This window comes from Chaetura pelagica, unplaced genomic scaffold (genome assembly GCF_000747805.2).
Source record: "Chaetura pelagica isolate M959 unplaced genomic scaffold, ChaPel_1.0 scaffold346, whole genome shotgun sequence".
Lineage (NCBI taxonomy): Eukaryota > Metazoa > Chordata > Aves > Apodiformes > Apodidae > Chaetura > Chaetura pelagica.
Window position 1 is genome coordinate 2,402,791 of NW_009953797.1, and position 27,374 is coordinate 2,430,164.

General features: G+C 36.7%; 1 protein-coding gene across 1 annotated transcript; it reads left to right on the top strand.

The window, feature by feature from the left end:
• The first annotated feature begins 597 nt into the window (after window positions 1-597).
• On the top strand, window positions 598-27,374 carry LOC104391805 (LIM domain-binding protein 3-like). Its single transcript, XM_010001147.1, is given in 9 exon segments — window positions 598-721; window positions 4,943-5,084; window positions 13,586-13,623; window positions 13,626-13,697; window positions 20,346-20,646; window positions 21,842-22,022; window positions 24,243-24,363; window positions 25,022-25,137; window positions 27,122-27,374. Coding segments are annotated over 9 exon segments (1,185 nt in total). The 3' UTR covers window positions 27,212-27,374.

Here is a 27,374-nt window from a genome sequence, read left to right on the forward strand (position 1 = left end):
ATTCTTAAAGCCTTTCCTGGTCCTAAGTGATAATAAGCTAATGAACTCTCAAGACTTGTCATGACTTCATTTGCTATATCATTATGATCTATGGCAGAAGGAATTTGGAGGTACAAAAAGAAGACACTGGATATTTACAGATACAAGTCTTCTTCCAGGAAAAAATAAAAGATGGAAAAACAAAGCCTTTATTATTAAACCTAGACTTTTCAGTTCTGAGGTTCAGCCCTTTGATTACTTTTTTCTTCTCTGCAGCCTTTACTCCATCTAAATAACAACTGCTATCTTAAAGGGCCTGATATTAGTTTCTAAAATGCTGTCTTATTTGGTATGATAGACAGCAAGCACATGTACCTCTGAAAACAACAACAAAAAAATTGAACAAATCTCTTTCTATTAAACCACCAGCTTCTTCCATGGTTGAAATTCTATTTCTCTCTCAAACACCTGCTATTGCCAAAGAAACTGGTGATGGGATAACAAATACCTCATTTACAACCCCATTGTAATCTTTGTTACCCAGGCCTACAGCTCCTACCCATGCGCCACAGTATGTGACCTCCAGTACTTGGCATCCTCCTAAGTCAGGCACCGCGGATGCCAACACTGAGCCAGTGGCCTCCAAGGGGTCTCTGGGGCTTGGAGCGGGTACAAGCCAGAGGGAGGCCAGTTTCAGCACTACTGGCCAGAAAGTCCCTCTTGCTTCATCCAGTAATCAAAGGTACACTGTGATGTGTAACTGCATAACTGACCTGGTTTGGAGCTTTGGAATGGTTTGGTAATAACAACCTCTAACTCCTTCTGTTAGAAATGCCCATTGCCTAAAAGGCAGATGTTCAAGTTCTGCAATTTCCATCAACATCTATTTCATGTGGGTTTTACATTGCCAGCAGCACTCTGAAGGATCACACCTAAAATACAGAGATGACAGTCATTAGGAACCTTCTGCAGAGAAACAGCAGCTGGTATCATTCACTGTCTTTCAAGAAACATCCCCATAGTCAAATGCAAAACTCTTCCATGTTATGTCTTTCACTAAACACCTTCTCCAGCACTTTTTTCCTACAAATGCCATGACAAGAGATAATTGTTGCTATTCCTTTTTATTTTTGTTCCCTATTATTTCCAATTCTTTACAAAAGATCTGTTGGAGGATTTGTAACAAAGAACTGCATGCATTACATCAAGTAGACTAAGTACTGCTTTAATAACCCACTCAATTGTTACTTGGAGAGAAAGTTTCAGAATTTAGGGCTCTACTGAAAGAAGTGTAAACTGCAGGTATTTTTTCAAATGATAGTGTGTTTGTTGCTGTGTTTTCTTATTATTATCCTCTTAACCTCTACTGATCTGTGTTTCTTTTCATGAGTGTAAATCAGCTGAGAAGAGGTGTGTGTTTGTTTTCATCTACATAAATCACTCACATTGTGCATTTTATGTTTGTTATCACAAATATGGAGATGTTTGAGAACATCCATTTCATTTTTCTTAAAATCCAAAACACTGTAAAGATGAAAAGTGTACAGAATGAGTGTATTAAAAAAAAACAAACAAGAAACTTCATAACACGTGTTGATGTAGCTGTTATAATACATGAACTATTTTATAAGGCAGCATTCACATTTAGCAGTTCTTAAGTCTTCTGCACCTGAAGAATTAAAAAAAAAAAGTATCAGATTGAAAATCTAGAAAGGAGGCAATTTGGGTGAAAAAAAAGTTATTTTCTTTGAATATCTAAAGAAAACTTTTTAAAATTTGTAGTTGTTAAACTAAAAGTCAAGTTAGTCTGAGTTCTTTCTATAAAATTGAGTAGAGAATTAATTACCAACTAATAATTTATGTAACCAGATATCACTGATTTTTGAGATTGTATCTACTCCACTTATATTCCAATTTCTTGTTCTGCTAATTAATCTAGTCTGCAGGAGGGTGATCAAGCCTCTAACATTTTAGTCACATAAAAAGAACTCTATCAAACAGCATGCAAGTTAAAATTGGTTTGTATTTTAAATTTTATGAGGTATTTGCATTTGTGTTATGTCTTTGTCCAGTTCAAATCTGTCTTCAGGTCCATGGCCAAACACATTCTCATCTTTTCTTTTTTCTTTCCTGTAAATATTTATCATTCAGTATGTGTGTTGGTTAACATTTTGGAGGTTACTACAACAATTAATTAACTTCACTGTTTTCTTCTATTCAAGGTATGAAGTCTTGATTCTTTTGAAATCTGTAGCAAACTCCCTTTCAAATCATTGAAAAAAGAAAGACAAAATAGGTGAAAACCTAGTTTGCGTTTGTTTTAAGGACATACATTAAGTTCCATTTTTATATTCAATATAGTGTCAGCACTCTCCTGTTTGCCAAATCAAAGATGTGCAAGTACTAAATTTTGATTCAACACCCTTTAATGTGGCAATTCCAGTACCCACTGTTGCACAGGCTGAAAAAAATCCTGTCTTGAAACTTGCTGACAAACTAGCCTGTGATCTGTAGCTGTGCTCTGTAACAGGCAGCTGCTCTTCTACACAATTTGTGTAACTGATCCTGTATTAGCTCAGCAGAATTTACATCTAATGCAAATGCATCAGCATGGAAGAACTGATACAAATTTAAAATCCATACTACGATGCACAAACTTGTGCTCAACTTTTGGTGTAATGATTTGAAAACTAGAATTGCAAACAGGATGAGTATTTTCAGGAGCTTACTTTTTATGGATATAATTACAGATGAAACTCATAAGGGAGAAAATACTGATTTCCTGCTTTTAGTATGGGCTGCATTCAACTTTGAAATGGGTGGGCATAATAGCCACACTTCTCTTTCAGCTAATGAAGCAGTAAAATACTCAGCTGAAATAAGACACTGTTATTTATACTACTAAACCATACAAGAAGGAGAAGAAGAGGAGGAGGACAGGGGAAATGGGACAGTCCCCTGAAAAGCAAGGGCTGTAATGAATTCTGAAGTACCAAGCACTCATTTTAAGTCCTGAGAAGTATAACTTGTTCAATCTGTGCTTCAGAGAGAGTCAGAAGGATGTTTTGGATAGAATGGCTGAAAGACAGAGTGTATTTTCACAATGGCAAGGTCACGTAGGAAGAAAAGCTGAGAAAGAATGTTTGAGGGTTGAGGTTTGGCTGAAAACGAGGGGTGGAACTGTAAGGTTTCTTTTGTTATTTGATACTTACTGTGCTCAGGAAATAATACTTTGGGCGTTCTTTGTACATTGCACAAAACGATCATTTAATTCCATCACTCTCACAGGAATAATTTGTAAGAGCCCATAGATGTGACAATATACTTATCACTTAGATCAAAAGAAGTAAAAGGTACATCCATGAAGTTCTTGTATCACTGCCTCAAGACAAGACAACTATGTCATGCACAGTAATGCTGTGATTAAATAAAAAGTATAACTAATAAAGAGAACAGATGTACAGCACAGTCGTATGGCGTCAAGGAAAATGTCCCACATGCACGGGGAATGTGTGCTTATACTGTCACTGAAGCTTGTGCCCCAAAATAGTATAATCTGAAAAGTCAAATTGCAATTTGTTGTTTTTTCAGTGGCTTATTTGCTCTATGAATAATAATTAAGAAAATGCTCAGTAAAATTGGCCTAAACACAAAATTAAGCTTTTCTCTTTTCTTATTTCCCCCTTTTAATTTTAGATGACCAAGTGACTTTTGTTAGATTTATTGACAAGTGAATAATGAATGAACATATGTTGTTACTAAGTTCATTGGAACATTTAGCAAAAATCTTGAAGTTGTAAGTCCATTTAATGATTTTTATTTCCTTTTTTTTTTTTTTTCATTTGATGTAAGAGCTAGTGGAAGGCAATAAACTGAACCTCTCAAAAGGTTGGTTCATTTCTTAGCACTGGTTGGCTTTGAATAAAGTCCCTTGCAAAGCTCTCTAATAGGTAACTTTGCCCCATTTATCTGTCGATAAGTTATGAATAATACTTTCCAAATCTGAGTGAGGCTGCAAGGCTGAAATATGTTAATAAGCACTGGGTGCTCTGATAGTAGGTGATGAGAGACACTAGTAGTTGAGTAAGGTACTAAAATCTCCACAGGATACAAGACTACATTTTTATTACTGTTCTTTTCAACTAATCTATTTTGCAATCAAATAAGGAGAAAATGAATTCAAAATTAATATTCCTCTGCTCTATGTTATCTGCGCCACAATAGCAGAAGAGAGCTAGAAGGAAAACAACTCATGCTTATCACCCAAGTGGTTTTAAAACTGGTGTAGTAAAATTCCAGGCTATCCCTTGCATTTTGCCTACTGCTCTATGTGTAAAGAGGGATCTTACTGTTTGATGGACTGGCCAGTGTAATGCAAGGGGAGCTAAGGTCAGAGGTTTTTAAACATCTTTCCACTACTTATATTGCATAAAACTGATAAAACCCAACACAAAACTGTACTGACTGGGCATCTAGACCATCAGAAAACTGATGTTACAAAAGTATGATTAGATTATTTAAATTGTTTTTCTTCATCTAATAAAAAATTTACTCCTAACATCAGCTCCAGGAGTAAGTATTGGGTGAAATTTATCCAAGTTCAAAGGGTTTGTGACAGGTTCTTTGCAACCAATTAAGTACTGCATGCAACATTTTCTACCACTGGCTTCAGTGGGAGCAGGACTTTAGTGCTGTGTGACTTGTGGGATAAATTTCAGTCAAGCAGGATCAAAAGTGCATTCCAGTCCTAACTGCACATCTGAAAAGGCCTAACAAGTATCTTTTTTTTCTTTGCATAATTGTGCTTTCTTTTTCCTTAGTAACACAGCCTGCTACTATGTTTGCAGCTCCAGGTTCAAACATAGTAGGTTTTATGCTCTACGTGTAAATACGCACCTTCTTAAGATGCTTCTTGTTTTATTTAATTTAACTCTAATTAGTACCCCTGTTGAGCATGTTCCAGTGTCTACCAGTTCTGCCTCTGCTCCTGCACCACATGCTTCAGCACATCAACCTGCTACTGCTGCTCAAAATACAGCCAGCCTGATGACACCACCAGCAGCCACCTCAGTAGTGCAAGAGTCTTTCTCATCCTCCTTCCAAAGGTAATGCTTCCTTGCTTGGTCATTGCACAGATATACCTCTGAATGGCTCTGAAAATGCTGCATATACATTCTTCAGAATGTACTATGTAAAAGTTGTAGCCTCTTCTATATGCTTTTACATAATTTGGTGTGTTGTCTTACTTTGAAGTACACTGTCCATGTTTGCAAATAATTTGCAAAATAAAATTGCCCTAAAAAATGTAGCTTTCAGTCTGCAACGCAGCTTACGTTTTCAGAAAGCACATCTAGTGTTAAAGCTAGAAATGTTTTTTCACGACTTGTAATACAATCAAAACAACTTCTTGTAATAGTTACTTTGGTTGAATGAAGGTTCCTTTAACAGGTTTCTGCAGTATTACACGAAATAGAAAATTAGAAAATGTCATTTACTCACACAATTGAGCTTACCATATCATAGCAGATGTCAGTAATACATGGGGGACAACAAGGAATATATCAATAAAACCACACATTTGATGATTGACTTGCTCTGTATGATATTAAGTCAATTAATTTCTATTAGACTTATCAACTCTCTGTAATGAGATTTACCTATAGAGCTAAAGTGAGTTGTAAGGAGGTAGGCATTCATAACACTTATAGTATAGTAGGAGTTAAAATTGTGTGTTAAAAGTTTTCAGTCCGTGAACAAACGTGGGATTTATACTGCTGTCATTTACAGTTCTTTTATTACTTATAGTAATTTTTGAGACAGTAGGAATGAATTCTTTTGGTGCATATTATTTTATTTGGTTTTTTTGCTATATGAACATTCCTAAAAGATGTATGTTTTAGCATGTTGTTGTGGGTTTTTTTTCCCTTGGATTTTAAAAGCCACTTCCAGTAATATAAATACTTCAAATAACTGAGACCTAAGGTGTAGTCTGTCATATCTTAGCTTTGTGTAAAGGGAATCTGAAATGTTCTCTTGGCTTTATTTCTTCTTTAATTTTCACTGGTTGTCTTACATGATTAATGTATGTCGACGACTTTGTTTCTTGCTTCAGTCAGCTTAACCATGACCTACCAACTCCCGTGTTTTTATCCCAGTGCAGGAAAATCAATCATCTAGCAAGCAAAGGAGTTTTGCATAAGGTATTATTCTGTAATTCCAAACTGTGCTGTAAGGCACTTTCACGTGAAATAAAGGTATGGATTAAATAACTTTTATTCCTCAGTTGAGACTGGCACATGAAGAAAATGGATCATCTAATATATGCTTCAAAAATAAATGTCTCTACTAAACTGATTATGCCAATGACTTGTGTTTTAAATCGGAAAATGTTTTGTCTAGTACTGCTTGCATATTAAAAATTTTAGCTTGAATGCAGACTCAAACATCTTTAGGTCTTGCAGATAAAAATGTGTTGTTGACCAAAGTTCTGTCCTGAAATACTGTCTGTCTTAGTTATCAATAGACTCTGGTTTTAAGATTTGTATATAATGTGTACATTTTGTCTCGTGTACTGTAGGAATGTGCTTGGTTGTGGTATTCTGTAAGTCTGCAGATGTGTGCAACAGAAAACATGTTCCTAGTAACTGTGCAGCAGTCCTCCTGGATCTGAACTCCAACAAAGCTCGATTCTGATGTCACTATTTTTGACTCTGTTACATTACTTTGTACATGCTTTCATGGTTTTTACTGTGTCTTCTGCAGAGTGCTTGCAGCCCCCAGCTCTCTTTCACAGTCAAAGCCTTTCCATGGGTCCAAGAACATGTCGTTAGCAGCTTCTACTATTTCATCTGCTATCTCATCTCAGTCTAGGTATATCTGTAAATCTCTCTTCTTTTGAACTTAATTTGGTTTTATTCTGTATTCCTTCTCATTTTTAAGATTTTCATCATCTTAAGAGATTGGCTTGGCAGAGACTATAGAAGAGCATGAGGCATTTAAAGGAATAGCCTTTTTGCTTATCTTTCATGTTAAAACTGAGCTAGGACACATGTCAGTTTTAGTTTTAGGGTATGTGACCAAAAGGTCCTTTTGGGACAAAGGTACTTCAGTTGGTGGGTTTGTGTCACTTTTGCCATCTTAAAATGAAAATATTTGTCTAGTGACTCTGTGTGAGAATGACTTTTTTTCTTGGTGAAAACAGAAGATCACTGAAAGCACAGACCTTTTATTACAATGTAACTAATGAAAGACACTAATAGGGAAAGTTACCATCTCTAGAAAGAGAGAATGCTGCTGTACAGCTCCACTGCTAAGCCTTTTCATTGCATTCATTAAACATTTTCAAGACTAGCAGAGGAAAAAGCAGCAGATTTTAAGATTCGTTATTTGAGCATAATCTTCAGAAATAATAAAAACTGAATCAACAGTACATGTGAGTTTATAATTATCCATGTCTCTCTTTTAATATAAAAAGGTAGTTAGGATTCACCTGAAGGCAGTGTTGGGCATGAACAAAATGTTGATGTAATCAGGTTTATATTATTGCCTACCAGACATCAGAAAGGCATTTTTACACTTGAGGGAAAAAATTCTATTCATTGACAATTTCTGGGTATCTTGAATGGGAGGGTACGAGGGGAGGCCTAAAGTAAACATCACATGTTTAAAATGTCAAATCTACAAATTTTGCAGTTTTAAGAGATGGCTTTATTTCAGAAATAAAATTTACTTTGGATTTTGTTTACATTATTCTGTGAAGCTGTCTGATTAGGTGAAGACAAACATGGATTTGAAAATTAAGAATGCAGCTAGTCAGGGGCACCATTCTCAACTTGGACTGTTCAGTTAATAGACTGTACTCAGAGTAAGCTAAAAACATGAGAAACCTGTATGAATATGTGAATCATAACATCATTTAAAATCAGTTATAAAAGTGGTAGATCTCTATAAATCTTTCAGAGACAGATAGTTTATGACCATGGAAAATTCTTAAAGTGAGGCTGCCCAAGCAGGCACCAGGCATGTTTTCACATAATGGTTAATGCCTGCATACATTTTTTTAACTGAAGGCTGTTCACTGAAGAAGCTTTAGTTCCTTTGTATTAATTGCAGAACTATGGAATAGACCTTCTGAATCCCACAACAGGCACTCTTTGAAGTAGGGTCAGGAATAGAGAGTATAATAGTTACTTGAGACAGATCGACAACTGCTGGCAGAGCTTTCATTTTCCAGGCCAGCTTCTGGTATAGTAACTCAATGCAAATATATTTTGTTATCTTCTGGGTTAAATCTATTCCTCCATAAAAGATCCATTTTAATTGCTGTCTTGGAAATGACAGTTAAGCAAAATTATGTATAATTTACGTACAAAAAGCTAATAAATTAGTATAAAGATAGCCATTATTTGCTGATGCTACTTGCGTGGCTGTTGTAGAGCTAATATACTGTTTCCTTTTACCATTTCCACTTTAATTTCACATTCCTTTCAGGGGAGAAGGGAAACAGTATGAGGCCTTGAAGCTATAAATTTATTTGTAGTTTTGTCTCAATATGGACTAATCAGTGTGAATCACATGTGGTTTTAATGAGTAGTGAGGATTAAAAAAATCACCCTGAGATATTAACACTTACTTCCAATTCCAGTGTCTTTTATCTCCTGCATTAGAATGGCATGGACCATTTTACACTTTCCTGCCCCTTTGAAAGAAAGCAGGTTGCCTGGGAAGGCTATGCCTCTCCTTTGTTAAAGGTTTTCAAGATATCACTGGATAAAACACTGGGCAGCCTCTGAGCCAACCATGGTTTGAGCAGGAGGTTAGTTGTTAGACCTCCAAGAGGTCTCTTCCAACCTGAAACCATCTATGAAAAACAAGTATCCATTCCAGAAAGCAATGTTTCAATCAGGCTACTAAAAACTATTGCTCATACCTGGCAATTATTTAAGTCAGAGATGTAAGATCGACAGCATAACAGCTTTATACAGTACTGCCCTAAAAGCCTGCTTGCCAATGGATGACACAGGCATCATGCTGACCTGCCCTTCAAGCTGTTATTAGCAGGCAAGTGTTACTGTCTTAGCTAATACATCTCTTGGGATTTCAGTAATTCAGCAGACCTTGGGACATAAAGACAAGTCAGAAATTTGTAGGACCTGTAAAAAACTGGTTTCCTCATAATCAGGTATAAGCAGCAAACTCTGGGTTTTTTGGGGTGGTTTTTTGGAGAGTGGTTGTCCTGGTTTCAGGCAGGATAGAACCCATTTTCTTCCTAGTAGTTTTACTTTTCAGTCAAGTCTCTTCTAAGTAGCTGCACCTGCTGAAATTAATAGCATTGTTTTGCAGCTGAAATAGGTTCTTTATCTTTGTGCACTACTTCCATGTTTGTTTGAAAAACTGTAATGTATTACACCTAATATATGCAAACATAAGGAACTAAAACTGGCTTCTAAATTAATTTATAATGCAAATTTCTGATTGTCTTATAGTTTTCATTTAGAAATCAAGCAATGCATTAGCATGCCAAAATACAGACATAAAAATACAGTTTCAGCTTGATATATATCACAGGACCATTGCAGCCTTTAATTTAATTTTAGTTGAAAATAAAAGATGGATGGCCTTAGTTACAGCAATGTCCCCATTCTGTGTAACATGCTCAGGTAGAATGAGACTGAGATTTTACCACCACTGTTCTAGTGTGTGTTGAGATAATTTTTTTTTTCCCTTCTAGATACCTTGAAAAAGTCCATCAAGAAAATACAGGAGTATTTCTTGATCAATGTCTTTAACTATTTATATGTCATTTTAAGCTTTGGTAGAGCAGTTCTATAGTGATTTTGCTTTTGTGAGCAAAGGCTGAATACATAACAACTCACATGAGTTAAATCTTTATAATGTTCCTAAAGAATAATTTTTTAAAATAAGTAATTAATCCTTAAGTGATCACATTATTTGTACTTTTAAATCTGCAATGTTAATCTTGCTTTTCCACTTAATGAGCTTACTCACAAAGAAAAAAGCCTATCAGGAGTGTTTTAAACAACTTAAGGAGCTAATCCTTCCATCTGGAGGGTAAAAGTAGTGAGACAGAACTTAAGGAAATAAATGATGAAGAGTTACAATTCTAGTTCTAAAAGGAAGGTGTAGCTTCTGTGGTTCTAGGATTTTAATCCAAGCACTGTCTGTGGTAAAGGGAAGGAAAACTCTTCTCCAGAAGCTGGGGGAATAACTGGCATATGATAGGCTTCTGGCAATTCTTGCAAATGTGAGCTGTGCTCCTGTGGGATGCGACTGTTGCCATGTAGCCCTGCACTGCTCTGCTTTCAGCCAGTAGGTGTGTTCATTCCGAATCCTCTCGTTTCTCAGGTCATATATTTTGCAGGTTTTTAAGCACTTCCAGTATTTACATAAATTAATCATCTATATTCTGAAATTATGCTGCTTCTCAAAAAAAACCAAACACCACAAAACTAAAAAAACAACAAAAAAACCCCACCACCCCAAAACCTCTATCTGTTTACCTAAGACTGAGCAGTTGAATGGTGCTTTAAGGGAAAAGTTTACATGATGGGTTGGTATTCAACTACTTCCAGCCTGTCCTTTCTGTGAGGTTTTCTTAGTTGGCTCATAAGCTAGAAAATTTAATTGATCTTTGGACTTTGATTCATTGCAGACAGAAGATTTGATGTAACTTACAAAGACACTGACAAAAAGGAACTCATACTTATTTTTCTGTGCTAATACAAATAAATGGTGAATGTCAAAGCAAGCAGTCCAGTGGTTGAATCAGAATTCTACAACTAAAGAATGAGCAAAACTGGATAAGGGTAACTTATGGAGCAATGTGCTCAGCTCATTTATTATTGTTACAATTATTCCGTTTTCAGCATGATTCCTAGCTTAAGTAAGATAAACAATATATAATGTAATACTGCTCTTATATAATTATAAATATGTACATGTTGTTAAGAGCGCCTCTGATTCATAAGGAAATTCACTGTAGGACAATGTATCCCAATTTCCTTGGTGTACTTTTTCAAATACAACTTTTGTCTCATTTTAGTTTCAACCGGCATTCTTCCACCTCCATCAACTACCAGTCAAAGAGGTATACAAATGTTTTGTGCAGCTACTGTACCTTAGAAGCAGTTAACAAACCAGTTTATTGCTGCTAGTAGGCATCTAGTGAAGTATTAACATAAATATTTCTAAGCAGATAATTTTTACTTTCTTTTTCTGACAACTAATAGTGTTTAGAGTCAGTATTTAATTTGCTGCCTGTCACATGCCATTGGCTGCTACAGATACATTCAATAAGGGCGCTTTCACTGCTTTTCAAGATGCCATTGCTTCCTCTTCTATCAAAGCATCTTTGATCCTTATGACATCTTTTTATTCTTTCTTTTCTATATATTTTTTCTCCCTTTTTCTTTCTTTTAATCACATGCTATTTCCTTTAGCAGAAATTTTGATAAATCTTTTAACTTCACTAAAACCCTTAATGATGCATTGTAACACTTTACTTCTCTTTGACAAGCCTATTTATCTTCCTTATTGCATTTAATATGCATCATAAACTTGCAGAAGAGTTCAGCAGTTGACTTCTTTTAATTTTGCCATGACTTTGGTACTATTAATATTTTTTGTGTGTGTGTTGTTTTTGGTTTTTTTTCAACTTCATTGCCCTGAACATACAAGGAAATCTGGTGGCATGGTTTTACCATGCTATTAACATTAGGAAACACTTGAGTTGTTACTATTTTCCTTCATGACAGTCTAAGTATCCCTAATCTGGCTCAGAACTTCTTTATGCATTTTCTGCATTAAGAGAGCTTTACATGAGTCTTTCCAGCACACATCTTGGAGCAGACTTTCCTGAGTGTATGCCAACTTCAGATTAAGGCTGTATGATGCATAATTTAATATCTGTTCATGCATATTGGAAATATTGATCCCTGATCCTGTGAAGGTTAGTATGTTTTACTGGTTTTCTGTCTAGTTTATCTTGAATATTAGATTTTAAAGCAAGGGAAAGCCTTTTGCTAGTGTGTATTTAGCTGAAGGCATTTTGAAAGCTGCATGTGAAGTCAGTGTACCTGAAGTGTACATTTTCCTGTCTGTGCTACGGTAGGAGTAATGGTCCTCTGTCCAGTGACTCCAAGTACAGTGTGATCTTATGCACTACAGATGAGGAGGTACGAACGGAAAGTAACAAGTCTTCCTGTGCTTAGAACAGCTTTGGCAGTTACAAAATAACAGCACGGGTCACAAGGAATTGACACTGAATACAAATCCACTGAAATAGTTTATCTTGGAGAGTCGGTTCACTCATGGTATAGTGGGCCCAAATCCAGCCCTAAGCCCTAAATTAGGTACAGAAACAATTAGCTATAGTCATTGTAACAATAGTTGAGTTTCTAGGTCTAACTAAATAGACAAAATCAATTAGCCTGAGGCAGCAATGTTATGTGAACAAGATCTGTAGTATAAGCATGTCAGAGTAGGAGAAAGCTATTTTGTAAGGATAGGCTTATTTTGTTCAAAGTTAAAAATAAAAAGTTTACATTTGTCAAAATGCCTTGCTGGCTTTGCCATATATGAAAATTACAATATTGTCTCCAGGTGGTATCTATTTCCACTATTAAAGAAAGTGTAAGTCAGGTTGGACTAATGGTCTGGCAAAGCTGGACGGCTTTTTTCTTATGCTGACAAATATTTTCCTATAGACAAAGCCATTATGGAAATAACTCCTGAACTGTCAGCAGAAATGGACAGGGATCTAGTTCATACAGATAGTGAAACTGAAGGGAGAAAGAAAGTAAAACTGTGTGATAAAGGTGAGAATGATGTTCAGTAGTGAATGGTTTTTATTACTGCACACATCTCAATATCTGTTGCTCCACTTCCTTGTATTTCTTTGTCTCTTGCTTGCTTCCTAATGCTCTTTTAGTGGTCTAAGAAGTAAAATCACTACAAATAAAATCATCCTTAGTAACAGGCAAAGAGAAGAGGCATATTATAATGCATTACCGTAATCAAACCGAGAATCACCTTCCAAGCCATAGAATAGAGAAAAACAATTTATTATTGATGTTTGGAATATAAATGTTTTTTAAAGGTCACTGCAGTCTTTCTGAAAAGAGTACAATGCTTAAAAATGGTACTTAGTATTTGTTGTAGTAGTAATTCTGCTCAGCCAGTATCATTTTAAGTCAAGATACCCCTCATTGATTTACTTTAGGCAAGAACAGGCTTGTTTGTTTGTAGACGGACAGCAAATCCAAACTTTGTATGTGTGTTTCTAAAGCCTGATCCCCTGTCAAAGTTAGTGTTCTTTTAATAAATGTCATATTATTTCAGTAAGCTATTTTCTGTGACAAGAGCAACTTGGCATTATTTTAAATCCTTATTCAGCTAATTTTTCTTTCCAAAGAATTGTCCAAGACTTTCTTAGCAATGATAAAGACTAATGAATCTCACAGCATTCTCTCTGTAGCTCTCAAGGACAGTTCCTCTCGGAGTGCTTTGGAAGCTGCCATATCTGTTATTTCATAATCAATAATTTTTGTTGTTGATAAAGTTGCTCATACCTGCATTTTGCTTTTAGAAACACGAGCCAGTCATATACACCAGTCCCAGTATCAGGACTGCTGCTTCTGCTGCTTCGAAACAGAGAGTTGTTACAACTGCCAGCATAAAGCCCTCTGTCTACCAGCCAGGTAAGGTGACTTCAAACTAATGAAAGGATTCAGAAAATAAATGTGCATGCATTGGAACAGTCTGCCCAGGGAAGCTGCGGATGCCCCCTCCCTGGATGTCTTCAAGGTCAGGTCGGTTGGGACTTTAATACAACCTGGTCTACTGGGAGGTGTCCCTGCCCATGCAGGGGGTTTGGAACTATGTGATCTTTAAGGTCCCTTCCAACCCACTCTATGATTCTTTTAGAAAAAGAAAATGCAAAGAATACAGCTTTTGAAATAGGACGCACACATATCAGTAAAGAATTACATACATGGAACCAAATGCTGCTAGTTGCTAGTTTTGCTTCAAATTATCTGAAGATCAAAGATGATGGTGTATTTGTATTCTGCTTTAGAGTGAAAATGTGGAACAAGAGTAAAAGCAAGGGAAAAACCCTTAGGAATAGCTTAAGACTGCACAACTCAGAAAGGAGATAGAATAAGTGAAGGTAGCTTGAGTAGGATATATTAGCAAAATACATAGGGCCATGTATTCATATATATTTGAAATAAAGAAGGACCTGTTAAAGTACTTTGTGATGCTATGCTTCCACTTCCCACAGCTCCAGTTAGTGAAGGAATATATTTCATTATTCATTCATATGGAAAATATGCACCTAGACGTTATTTAAATTCCCCTTGTATTGATGTGTTACAAATGGAGGGAACTTCTAAACTAGTGATGACCAAAATATGAACCTTCAAAATGAACAAATTAAATGAGGCAGCAATATAAGTCTAAATGCAGTTCTGTTTCAAATTAAGCTTGTTCTGATCTTAGAAAGAGAATTAAAAAGTTGACAGTCTTGTATCTTGACAGTCAAGTAAATATGAAGAGGCCAAGAATTCTAACAATCTTAAATTCTGTCTTCTGCAATGTTCTGTCTCTGGATCTACTAAAATTAAACCAGTGCAAACTAAGACATAAAGCAGACAGACAGATGAGTTGAGTGATCTTTGTATTTGAGATAGAAAGGTGAAAAAAGCCAATTCAGAACTATCATGAGCTATTTAAGGATCTCAAATTGAATAAAAGTTTGAGCTTCTCATTTGCTTTTGGTTAAATGTGTCAGTATATACCATGTTCTCCTTGAAAGCAAATGTTATTATTTTTATATTGAAAAAAAAAAAGGGAAAAAGGAAGACAGAGGATTTATTTCCATAATGCAGAACAGAGCAAACTGTGGCAAGTCAAAGTATCTCCTAAATGCACTGATTGATACTAAGCCAAATGCTCATTTGGGGGAAGTATAAAGTCCAGTTCTCAATATACAAATCTGCCACAGAAGTAAGTTACTAGCTCTATCCAATTAGTAGCTGTATCTGTGAAAGAAAAAGCTGGCTGTTGAATTAGACTCAGAATAAGAGGCAATGCTTTTGTTTTTTCCTGTGATGGGAGATCATCTCTGCAATTTCTTATACTGCTGGTTTTGAGCCCCATTGTATCCCAATTAAGGCTTAAAATATGGAAGTATGGAAGCTATAACCTATGTCACTATGTATCCAATTAACTTACTTCAACTTCTATTATTATCTGTCTGTGCTGGAAAACTTTTACTTTGCAGGCACTGCAAGGATATAATGTACTCTAGAAGACAGTAGAAAATTCAGAATATTATATAACACGTTACATTACAAAGACAAAATTTAATTAGCATTAAAGTTGGCAGAGAAAGAAACAGTAAGTTTCCCTGTGTTGTTTAGGAGTTTGAGATACACAATAAAGGATTCTAAAATACCTCCACAATTAAACCTCAAAAGGACACAGGTACAAAAGAGATTAAAGAAAGATATTTTATTGAAGATGTCTGGGTTTTGTTTTTAGAGCTTTATATATTTGATGTAGTAGCACTTTATACTGGTTTAGGAACATAAGCTGGCCCTAAAGACAGTTGCAGTCCTGATCAAACAGGAAATTTTCACTTGGGAAGTAATGAGGGAAACAGGGTTTCCTGTGACAGATGGGAAAGCTCAATAGTACTGTGAAACAAACTGTCAAGACAGTTAGAAAACCTCCTCACCCAGCTTTTCCAATCCATATAAATTCTGTCCTTCAGTGTAAGATGCAGCCTCAATTTGAGAGGACCAGCTGTTCTCAAATTATTACAATCACAAAATCAATTTTTTTTCTTCCAGTCTTAAGTGCAACCTCAGACTTTTGCAGTAACTGCACTCTAACTTCAGCAAACAGTTTCTTAGACTTCTGGTTTTGTAAACCCACTGTGTGAAAAAGCAGAAATAGTGGAGATTGCTGTAAAGATTACTGTAAAGATTTGCAGTGTGGAGTTTGGAAGAAGAATGTATTTGTGCTAGCACTCAGAGCTAAAGAGAATGAGATTACTTGCTTACCTTAAAAATGTGGGCCTGCAACTTCAAGATGAAAACACCCACCAATAGGCTCTTAAATGCAAAATCCAGAAACATGAACTAACCACTAAGAGGGTTCACAAGACTATTATAATCTGTCTCACATTGAAAAAAAAAATGATGGGGTTGAATTTGGTTAAACTGAAACCAATCTCCAAATGAAACTGCATTGTTGAGTATCTGGCTCAGGTAGGAGTAATCAGTAAGTCTACACTTTAAAGGAAAGAAAGACTGCTACTTTGACCTAACTCTGGTGGGAATTTTCTGCTGCTTTGTTGTCTTCCTATAGAGAAGACTGTGAGCTCCATAATCTTTTCCCTTCTCTGTCCCATAAATTTCATAACCCGTTTTTGAGAATAGATTTATTTTCTGAACAAAGTCCACTAGATGGCAGTAAGAAAGCAGATCTTTCCTTTTAAATCCTTAAGTCCAAACAAGACTACTCATGTATGCAAAAGTGCTCAAGAGTAAGGACCTGATCTGGTCTTTTAGAAATTGGTAGGAAGATTCCCACAGATCTCAATGAACTTTTGACTGAATCCTAAGTATGCTCAAGACTAAAATAGTAGGCTATATAATATATTTCATTTTATATTAGTCTAAATAAGAATGCTGTCTTCTTTTAAAGGAGTTGTTGCATTATCTGATTTGCCTGTTTTATACTATATACTGGAAACGTACACAGGAAAAATTTGGGCTTCAGTGATGTGCCCACAAGCCAAATAATTGTGATTATGAATTATATTTGTTACTGGAGATAATTGCTAAGAATAACAATTGTGTGTTCTACTAACAAAGGAAGTAAAAAACAAAAAAAGAAAATTGTTCTCACAGTGTCAGCTAGTATGTAAGACTAAAGCATTTGAGACTGTGAATCTTTACTAAATTAATCTTTGGTAACATGCCTTTTTTATCTGGAGGGAAAATATCCTTTGACCACTAAAAAGCTGATAGGAAGAATTCCAAATTTCCCAGAAGCAAGGAATTGGCTTCTTTCTACCTCTGTTAAGAAAGCTATCAGGATAACAATAGTCCAGTTCTTTCTTTCTTACTATAATAATATTAAAGGCCTGAGAGAAGTGAAGTGATAGAGGCTGGGTTATCGAATTATTTAAACTATTTGTTTCTGTACAGTGAAGGGTCAGCTCATATAATAATGATACTTTGAGAGTCTGTTCTCTGACATACTGAATCTTAGTGCTTTTTACCAGCAAACAGCACCTTTTAACTGCTGCACATATGTTCAAAGACACTGAAATATATAAACACACAGAGTTAATTCAAATGGCAGAAGCTGCTAACACAAGAGAGTATTCATATAAACTTAGGGATATAGCTATAAGATAACAAGGTAGTAATTCCCTTTTCATAGAATCATAGAATCTTAGGGGCTGGAAGGGACCTCGAAAGATCATCTAGTCCAACCCCCCTGCCAGAGCAGGGTCACCTAGAGTACATCACATAGGAATGCATCCAGGTGGGTTTTGAATGTCTCCAGAGAAGGAGACTCCACAACCTCCCTGGGCAGCCTGTTCCAGTGCTCTGTCACTCTCACAGTAAAAAAATTTTTTCGGATATTCACCTTGAACCTCCTATGCTCCAATTTACACCCATTACCCCTTGTCCTATCACTGGTCATCACTGAGAAAAGCCTAACTCCGTCCCCCTGACACTCACCCCTTACATATTTGTAAACATTGATGAGGTCACCCCTCAGTCTCCTTTTCTCCAAGCTAAAGAGACCCAGCTCCCTCAGCCTTTCCTCATAAGGGAGATGTTCCACTCTCTTAATCATCTTTGTAGCTCTGCGCTGGACTCTTAGCTAAAATATCAAAGTTAGTGAAACCTTTCAAATACATTGCAAGGACACTATTTTAAATCAATAGTGATTTCAGCCTGTTCACAGGGGGGAAATATGTTGTAATAAATCCAGCCTGTAAAATTAAGTCATAATGGCCAAAAAGAGAACTCAGAACCATTGTAAACACACAATATTTGTCATTTTGCAGTAATTCCCCTGATACCTTCTTTTAGCAACTGAAAAAAAAATAAAAATACTTTGCTATTTTATTTTACTGTGGCAAGTAGAACAGATAGAATTAAAAGAAATAGAAGGCAGAGAGAATGAAGGACAAAGATCCTTTCACAGTGTTTATCCTTCAAAGGAGTCTAGATTAATCTGAACTCAGATGAAGCATATACTGTCTATATTGGTTGGAATAAACACTGGGAAGATAAAACACTGATATTGTGAGATTAAGGAAGAAGAAATGAAAATTTAAGAGGTTGTAATCTGAATTTATTGAAGATAATGATAGAAAAAGACATCAAAATGGTACCTGGACTGCATTTGTTCTTTACTTCTGGAACTCTGGGCTTGAATGTTTGACCTTTTTGTTGGGCCCCCAGTGGGATACACTGCCATGTTTTGCATGAACAAGAATTGGCTCTTAGGGGAGGGAGAACCCTTTCACAAAATGGATTGAGCTAGAAGTCACTTTATTTAATTAGAGAGCCTCATCATTGGGAGCCTTTTGAACTCACCAATTAGAGATGAAATATTGCCTTCTAATTTTGCCTAGCTTAATACTGTAATACATAAATAGCAACAGCCCCAGGGTTTAAAGAGATTGCATATAAACTTGCTGTTCTGAAATCTTTAAACACTGTTTACCATTCCCAAGTTTAAAAAAAAAAAAAAAAAAGCCTCAAGCTAAGGTGGGATACAATTTTATGAAGCAGAGACTTTGTTGATGCTGAAGCATAAGAGTTTTATCAAGAAGATGCATTAGATTCAACTCTGAATTCAATAAAGAAGAAAATCAGAGATCACTGGGTGATCACAGTGGATTGATATATATGCAATTTAAGCACTTGAAATTTGCAATAATCAGTGTGTAGGTTATTCTATGTGGCAGGGTGTGGGCGCGGGAGGAGTGTTATGTAGAACAATATCTTCTCAACACTTAATTATCCAGGTAGATCCGTGTTACATTTGGAACTCACTTCTTGGTTGAAATACCCTTGTACCTGCAAGTGCCTTAAAACTGTACATGTTGTATTTGGTTGTCATTTTATCGGCACTGGGATCTACTACCCAGAGTGTTTGCCTGGACTGCAGGAGAACTGGCTTCTGTTCCTAAATGTGTGCTCTCTCATTTGGGCCAAACACTTCAACTCTAAGCTTCTGTTCCTCCTCACACAAACGATAGCTCACTTTGGGTTTTTTTTTGCAAAGGAAAAACTGCTTTTAGTGCCCCTGTACTTGGCAAAGTGAGGCAGTTTCTTGGGCAGTGACTTCAGTCCTACGCAATGCAAGGTCTGATGTTTTGAAAAGAGCAGGGCAATGGGAAAACTTGTCGGTATATGCAGGCTGTGGCTTCTGCTTATTTTATGTGATAAAGCTCCACCCAAGATTAGAGTCTGGTGCACACAAATGCAGAGGCAGTCTGCTCTTAAGATTTTCTGTGATAGTCAAAGGGTGGAAGAAAGGAAGTGTAATATTCCTGTTTTATACTTGGGAACTGAGGCACAGAGATACTACGCTTTGCTCGAAGTTATACAGGAAGTCTGTGGCAGAGCCAAGAGCTGAGCTGAGATCAGTCATAACCACAAGTCTGGCCTTCCTCTAAGTGCTGTTGGCTTTGTTTTGCTAGTCATGTGAGTTGAATTGGCTCCCTCAATATTGCTTCCAGTGCTCTCTATCTCAGTGTTCTCTGTGTGAGCCTGTTGTTCTGCAGAAACCTAGGAGTAAAACCTACAAACTATAGATAACTGTGACATCTGTGGAAAATGCAGCATTTTAATGAATATAACAAGATCAAAATGTAAGCATAAATTCTTATTGAAATTATGGGGAATTCCCTGTAAAACTTTATCATACGATCTGGCCTTTCTATTTTTAACTTGTCTGAAACCAATTACATGGCAGTCTTTGAAATTATCACAGAATTGTCATATCCATTCCTACTAGAAAATCAAGAGATGCTTTTGAAAATGGTCTCCATAAAAGCCAGTACACAATGACCTCTGTAATGCATGTGGGTTAAAAGTCAGTGATTGTGCTGATATCCTTGGCTTCAGTCCAGAGCTAATGAGCAATAATGGGACAGATCATAATTAACTGTCATCTAAAGTTTTTATTTTTTGTGTGTCAGAGTACCCATTGGTAAGTGTTACTGTTTTGCCATTGAAGAAAAAACTTTAAAATCCTTCTTGTTTGTGTTTTTTTGGTTGTTTTTTTTCGAATACTTAAAACAGCACCAACACCAGTTCATTCCTACACCCCTGCCAACGCTGAGCCTGCAAGCCGTCCTCCCTGGGTAACAGATGACTCCTTTTCCCAGAAATTTGCACCCGGAAAAACCACCACCACTGTCACAAAGAACATCCTACCAAGGAGTGGTCCAGTACCATCCCCTGCCCCAACTTCTGCGTATCCATCTTCAGGTTCAACTTCTTCCCAGGCTCCTGCAATAGCCCGGGGAACAGTTCAGAGGGCTGAGCGTTATCCAGCCAGCAGCCGAACGCCTCTCTGTGGGCACTGCAACAACATAATTCGGTAAGGGCATGAAATTTTGAAGAGGGAGGAGGCAGAAGAAAGTCTCAGAGGCTGGATATTGTACATTAATATATAGTACCAGAGCCTAAGACTCAGTTAAATTGCTCAGCAGGGATGTCTGTTTGCTACCTCATTAATTTAACATTTCCAGATCTCATTTTGCTATTCTGAGGCTTGCTTTGTATTGCTGCAAAGCTATATAAGCTAGTGTTTGTTTCTTGGATGCTGTGGCAAATCATTGTTTGTTTCTTAAACAAGCTTCTGGTCCTAAGGTACCCCTTGAAGGAGGTACGTACAACTTCATTGGGATGGTTAAGGGTTGGGGGGTAGAATTATGGAGAGAAAAGAAACGAGACCTCATTTTAGAACAGCAGCCAAATGTAATTGTTGCTTTTGTGTCTGGAGAAAGATAATGCCTACACTCTGTTACCAGTGATTCATAGCATGCCTCTCTTCTCCTCTCCCAATTCATTCTATTGGACTTGTGCCCATTGTTACCCTGTACACTGCTAACCAACTTGCAGTAATCCATGTTTAATGACAATCTCCTCCACTAAAAGGAGCTAGTTTGGTGATGTGGAACTGCTGATTTTTGCCCTTTATGTATTCTGAAATGGAAAGACTCCAGTAACAATCACTGTAGCCAGTTAAAATAGACTAAATCACTATCTGCATTGATGCATCTTCCACATAATCAAACAGCAAGTTGTCATCTGACAGTTTGACATTTCTAGAACATGCCACATGCAGTGCTCTTTCAGATGAAAGAAGGCAGGAGACTTTAGGAGCTATTGTGACGTGTGGGTGTGTAGGTTTGGAAATTTGCCCGCTTTTCACGCTTGCAAATAGTAGTGTTATCTTGCATGTTACAACCTTTGGCCTTTTCTTTGCAGATGTTTATAGAGACCTCTCGTAGCTCTGCAGCTATAGAAACAATTGATGATTTTTCCAACAGCTGTTTGTTGCCTTTGACTAAACAATAATGAAACATATTAACCTATTGGCAAAGCATTTGAGTCATGATCTTGAAAAAGACTGGTTTTATTCAAGCTTCTGGATCTTATTTCAATATGCACATTCATGGTACAAGCAGAATGCTTGTTTCATGTATATGCAGTGTCTAACAAAGTGAGTTTGTAATCAGGGTAATTCAATCTTTTTGCAATATAAGTAAGATAATTATGATTGTTTACAGGGGTCCTTTCCTGGTAGCTATGGGTCGCTCTTGGCACCCAGAAGAATTCAATTGTGCTTACTGCAAGACATCTTTGGCTGATATGTGCTTTGTGGAAGAGCAGAACAGCGTGTACTGTGAGCGCTGTTATGAACAGTTCTTTGCACCAACCTGTGCCAGATGCCACGCTAAGATCATGGGGGTAAGAGAAGAGGCTTAACCCTTTCTCCATTGTGTGGTGCACTGAAATAGTTCAGACTGTAAACAATGAATGTAAAGATTTAATTATTTACCCCCTCTGTAATAATAATTTTCCAGCATGTTGGAAAATTAGAAACATACTATCTTGTCATTTTTATCTAACCAAAATATTGGATATTTCTGTACCTCACTCAACTCTGAGACGGAATATGTAATTTCATTACCATCTCACTGACTGTAAAGTAACACTTTCTGGATAGTTCTTTACAATCTGATACACACTGTAGCTCTTTCTTTTCTTTATAGCAAGAGACTTGATCTATTCTTTTTTTTCCTTATACAGCAGTTGGTCTAAAGTTCAATAGAAAAGTCAGTGATAGAGAGCATCTGTCATCTGTTTAGTGGCCAGCCCAGCCTTAATCCATGGCACTTGGGAAGGGGCCTATTGCTCTTGATGCACCTCACTGGTAGCTAGCAAAACAGCTGGCAAGGGGAATTGTGCTGACTTTTTATAGTTAAGAAAATACAGAATAAACATAAAGATCTGAATTCCAAAAAGGCAGAAACAGATGCCACTTTTGACTGAATGCGCTCATGCTTAGGTACAAGTAAATTTGCCTTACATATACCTTGGATGGTAATGAGTTTGGAATACCCTAAAATGATTTTAGCTATGTATTTGTGCATGCTGTTAGAGTAGATATATTACATGATTCTCTTAAATGAGGAAGCAAGGAGAACCACTCTTTTTTCACTGTTTAGCTGTCAACTTTTGACATCTTTCTGAATGTTGATATGACAGACAAGATGCTTTTCTCTGCACTTGCCAATTAGGGACAAAAGCATCAGACATCTATGGTGAAGCTCTGGCTCCAACCAAGTCCTGCTTGCTACTGCAGCAGTAGGAGTAATTTTACAGCAGATTACTGACTTAACTTACCTAATTAATGATGGCATGAATCAGTTCCCCATTCATTTCATGAGGAAAATAGCAAAGATGCCAGCTGCCTCTATTTATATTAATAAGATTTCTGAAATCTGTTTTTTTGCTTCTTAGCTCAGCGAGGCTCGTAAATGGATCCAAACCTGTTTATCAGTGATACTTGTTTTGCAAACAGTAATGGAAGTTAATGAATCTCAAATAGTGATTCTCTAATGAGATATAAGGCAAACATAAATTGGACTATTTTGTCTATTCACTGGATTGAAAGCAGGGAAGAGGACTTTAATCCCTTTTGTCACAGTCAATGACAATGAAAAATCTTACAAAAAGGAGAGTCAGAGTCTGCATGTACAATTGGAAGCAACATAAAGTAGGATCTAGATTCTCAGCTGGTGTAAGTCAATCCTGCTTCACTGAAATTAAGGAAGTTAATTAATTTATAATTTAATATGAAATCCGTACTGTTTGACAGAGATACACAGTCAAACATCACCTTGGGCACAATTAAGTTTGACAAATTAGCAGGTAACCATGCATCAGAGCTCAGTGCAGCAGCTTCTGGACATGCAGGACTTCTGTATGACAAGACAAGAATGAATCAGTAATAGAGATTGCTCCATCCTGATAGAAAAAAGAAGCTGATAAAATCTATATACTCAGTTCAAGAGAGTATCAGTTGCACAGAATTTTTTTGTGATGAACATATGGCCTAGGAGCAGACATGCAGGTTCATTTTCACTAATCACATAAGTCTAAAATGTAAGAAACTTTTATATATATATATATGTTTTTATATTAGTTTGTGAGGCATTCTTGTGAGAAGCTTAAAGAATTGGTGTCTAAGTTGCTTTGGAACATTACACTTAAATCACTTATGCCCTTCTTGCATTTCTTGGTCTTAGAGAGAAAATTACTCTTCTAACAAATGATTCTCTTGCATTGAAGAGTTCATACTAGTTGTGTCAAAACAAAGGAGAAAATAATCAGAATCTTTGTGCAGAATCTCTCCTGCAACAGTGACTGGGCATGTTGATACAAACAGCTGGCTGAAATATGTTGCTTCATTTTGGCAAACACATTGTTCTGGAAAGTTTGCAGTCCTATTTCCTCTTTCTTTCCAAAGGAGCCCAATTTCTGTCATACTTCCTTCTTTTGAGGAGGGGAATTGGCTGATACAGAAGGGAAAAATTTAGAGCATCTCTGCCTTGTATTTTTCTTTAGAAGGTAGTTGCAGGGCATGCTGTTCTGCTTAAGATTTGTCGTTTGTTTGTTTTGCAGGAAGTGATGCATGCCCTAAGACAGACTTGGCACACAAGTTGCTTTGTCTGTGCTGCATGTAAGATGCCATTTGGGAATAGCCTCTTTCACATGGAGGATGGAGAACCTTACTGTGAGAAAGGTATGGTGAACTAGACAGTTCTGCTCAGTAATCATGCACTTCACGTTGTATGGCAGCAACATAAGAATAAAGCAGCTGATGAACAAAATAAAATCAGTAACCTATCCAGCATGGATTTTGTTTCCACTCTCCACATATATGTGTTAATAACTTTATATGATGGACTGGCAGAGAGCACTGATCTTCTGCTTCTAAGTCCCAGAATGCCTTACCTCATTTCTCTCCCTTCTGTATTATGATCCTTACCCCACAAATCATAAATCCACTCATGGAAACTTAAAACTATCCTTCTATAGAACCTTTAAGATAACAATCACTGGTTATTAGATGTTTTTTTGTATGACCGTATCTGTCCCTACAAATAGCTTCCATCTACATTAAAGCTAATTTAAAACTAATGTGAGAAACATAACTTTAAATTTCATTAATTTTTTGTTTGTTTTCTGTGTTTGTGATGACAACTGCCATGCTGACATGGGGTGTTGCGCTGCGTTTATGTTTGGATAATGAAAGAAAAGCAAATTTCAGTGTGTTTCAGTAGTAGGAAACTGAGCAAAAACAATGAAAAAATTCATCCTCTAGAAACTTTCTCTTTCTCTTGGACTTGATGTGATAATGTTAAGAGTTTGTTCTAAGTTTGCTTTTTCTTTTATTTTAGATTATATTGCTTTGTTCAGCACAAAATGTCACGGCTGCGATTTTCCTGTTGAAGCTGGAGATAAATTCATTGAAGCTCTTGGACACACTTGGCATGACACCTGCTTCATTTGTGCTGTAGGTTCTATCCAAATACTATCTCATTTCTTTATAATCATAAATTGTGAAGACCTGAAAGCGGGAATGACTAACATATGCTTAAGGATGCAGAGGGATTTAATTTCATGTGTAACTTGCAGATGGACAGGGATGGGAGTCATTTCTCTTCTCATCCATAAACTCTTACTAGAACTATTAAATTTGACCATCACAAGCAAGCACTTTCTAATAAAACAGCCAGTTTTAGAGAGTTCATACTGCAATATATAGCACTATTGCTGTTACTCTTTACAACATTTACCAAATAAAGACAAAGCAGGATTTAAAATAAATTAACACCATACTGAACAGTATAACCATAATCTTACTTATAAGGCAGCATAGTTTGTATTTCCATGTTGAATTCTATTGAAACTTGCAAAAAAGAGCCTATTTAGACAGAATGGATAGTAATTAGCATAGAAGTTGGTCAAACTCATCAATCTGTGCTGTGCATGCAGCTATATAGTGTGGCCATATTCCCACATTCTGCACACAAAGTAGTAAAATCCATATGATAATCAGTGCTTTTCATATGGTTCTAATACAGCTGTGCTGCTCTACAACATATTATTCCTAAGGAAATAATATCTAGAACCTCTAATTAGCTAAAAATAGTATGTTGGCCACACCAAAAAATGACAGTGACAATTTCTAATGTTTGCTGAACTCTAAAATTTAGCCTGAAGAGTAGAAAGTACAGCAATGTTTATAAATATCTAAAGCTAAACTAGCTACTTGTCTTTCAAGGGTACGGAGAAGTGGGTGACAAAAATATCCTGTGAAAATTTAAGTCTTTTTGAAATTCTATCATACTAGAAATGTTAAGACAGTGAGTTTCTTTCACAAACTAACAGCTATTAGTCTGAGACACTTTCTCTGAATATTTTGTGTTCTTTTTCACTTGTTCATTTAACTGCATTCTCAAGTATTTATTTAAATTAGCGACCCAATTTTTTGTGGAGGTGACAGTTCGGTTAATGCAGTTCTCACAGGAATTTTGTTATGAGCTAATTTTATTTCTTTTACTGGGTTAAGGAAAATACAAATAAATGCATGACTTTTAATTTCTAATAAGCTATCCTCAGGTACTTCCATGTGATTTTCCTTCCACTTGCAGTAGCACATCACTGATGGTCTTAAGCCTGCTGTAAGCATTAGGAATAGTGTTTATTCTTATTCCTAGACTCTAATGTGTTGACTTCCTTAAGAGGTTCTAGTCAACTCTGACCTTGCAAGTGGTGTTGCACTACCTTGTGTAGACACTGAACCAAAGCAGTTTAAGCTGAAATAACCTGGGCTGTCCTGCCTCAGCCATGCATTCTCACATGCTTTGTTATATCAACACCAGCACTTATGCAGCCAGGCAGAGAACTCTATGGGTTGAAGAATAACCCAGTAACAATAAGTAATTACTTTTCAATGATACCAGCTGTCTGAGTGACTCACTCCTTGATCACAAAAGCACCCCCAGCAAAACGAAGTAGTAACGAGAATGAGCATCTAACGATACCACGGCAGGATGGTACCCCTGGGGCCCAGGCACCTAAACAGAGCTTTTGTGAAATCATACCTTACATTCATCAGAATCTGGGTCTTAAAGACCGAGTTAGCTGCATGTGCTTCAGTGTGCCACTGTCCTCTGATGGACTATACAAGCACTGTCAGGACGTGCTGAAACTGCCTAGGGTATTGTGTACCCAGACTTCATTTTGATGGAAACTGGTGAACTTAGTGGGTAGTGAGTGGTGGCAGGAAAGTACAGAGAGGAGAGCTGATGGAAACCAGAGCCTAACCTTAACCTGGAGTAGGCAAACTACCAAGGCATGCACTTTGATCCAGGAAATGAGATGCACTCCCTTCTGCCAAAGCAATGTTTGAACAGAAGAGAAATACAGTTGAAAATAATCTTTCTCTCTTTTTTTAAATTATTATTCCTTATTGTATTTGTTTTTAATTCCAGGTATGCCATGTGAATTTGGAGGGTCAGCCGTTCTACTCCAAGAAGGATAAGCCCCTGTGCAAGAAGCATGCCCATGCCATCAATGTTTAAAAGAAGAGCTGGTACACTGGAGAAAAACAGATCACTAACTGGGCAATTATAAAGTTGATAACCATGTGTAGCGTTTCTCTTGGTAAAAGCTAGGAGGTTGATACTTCTGAAATTTAATCACTTTCATAAATGCAGAACATGCTTTTGCAAAGTTCATACAAAA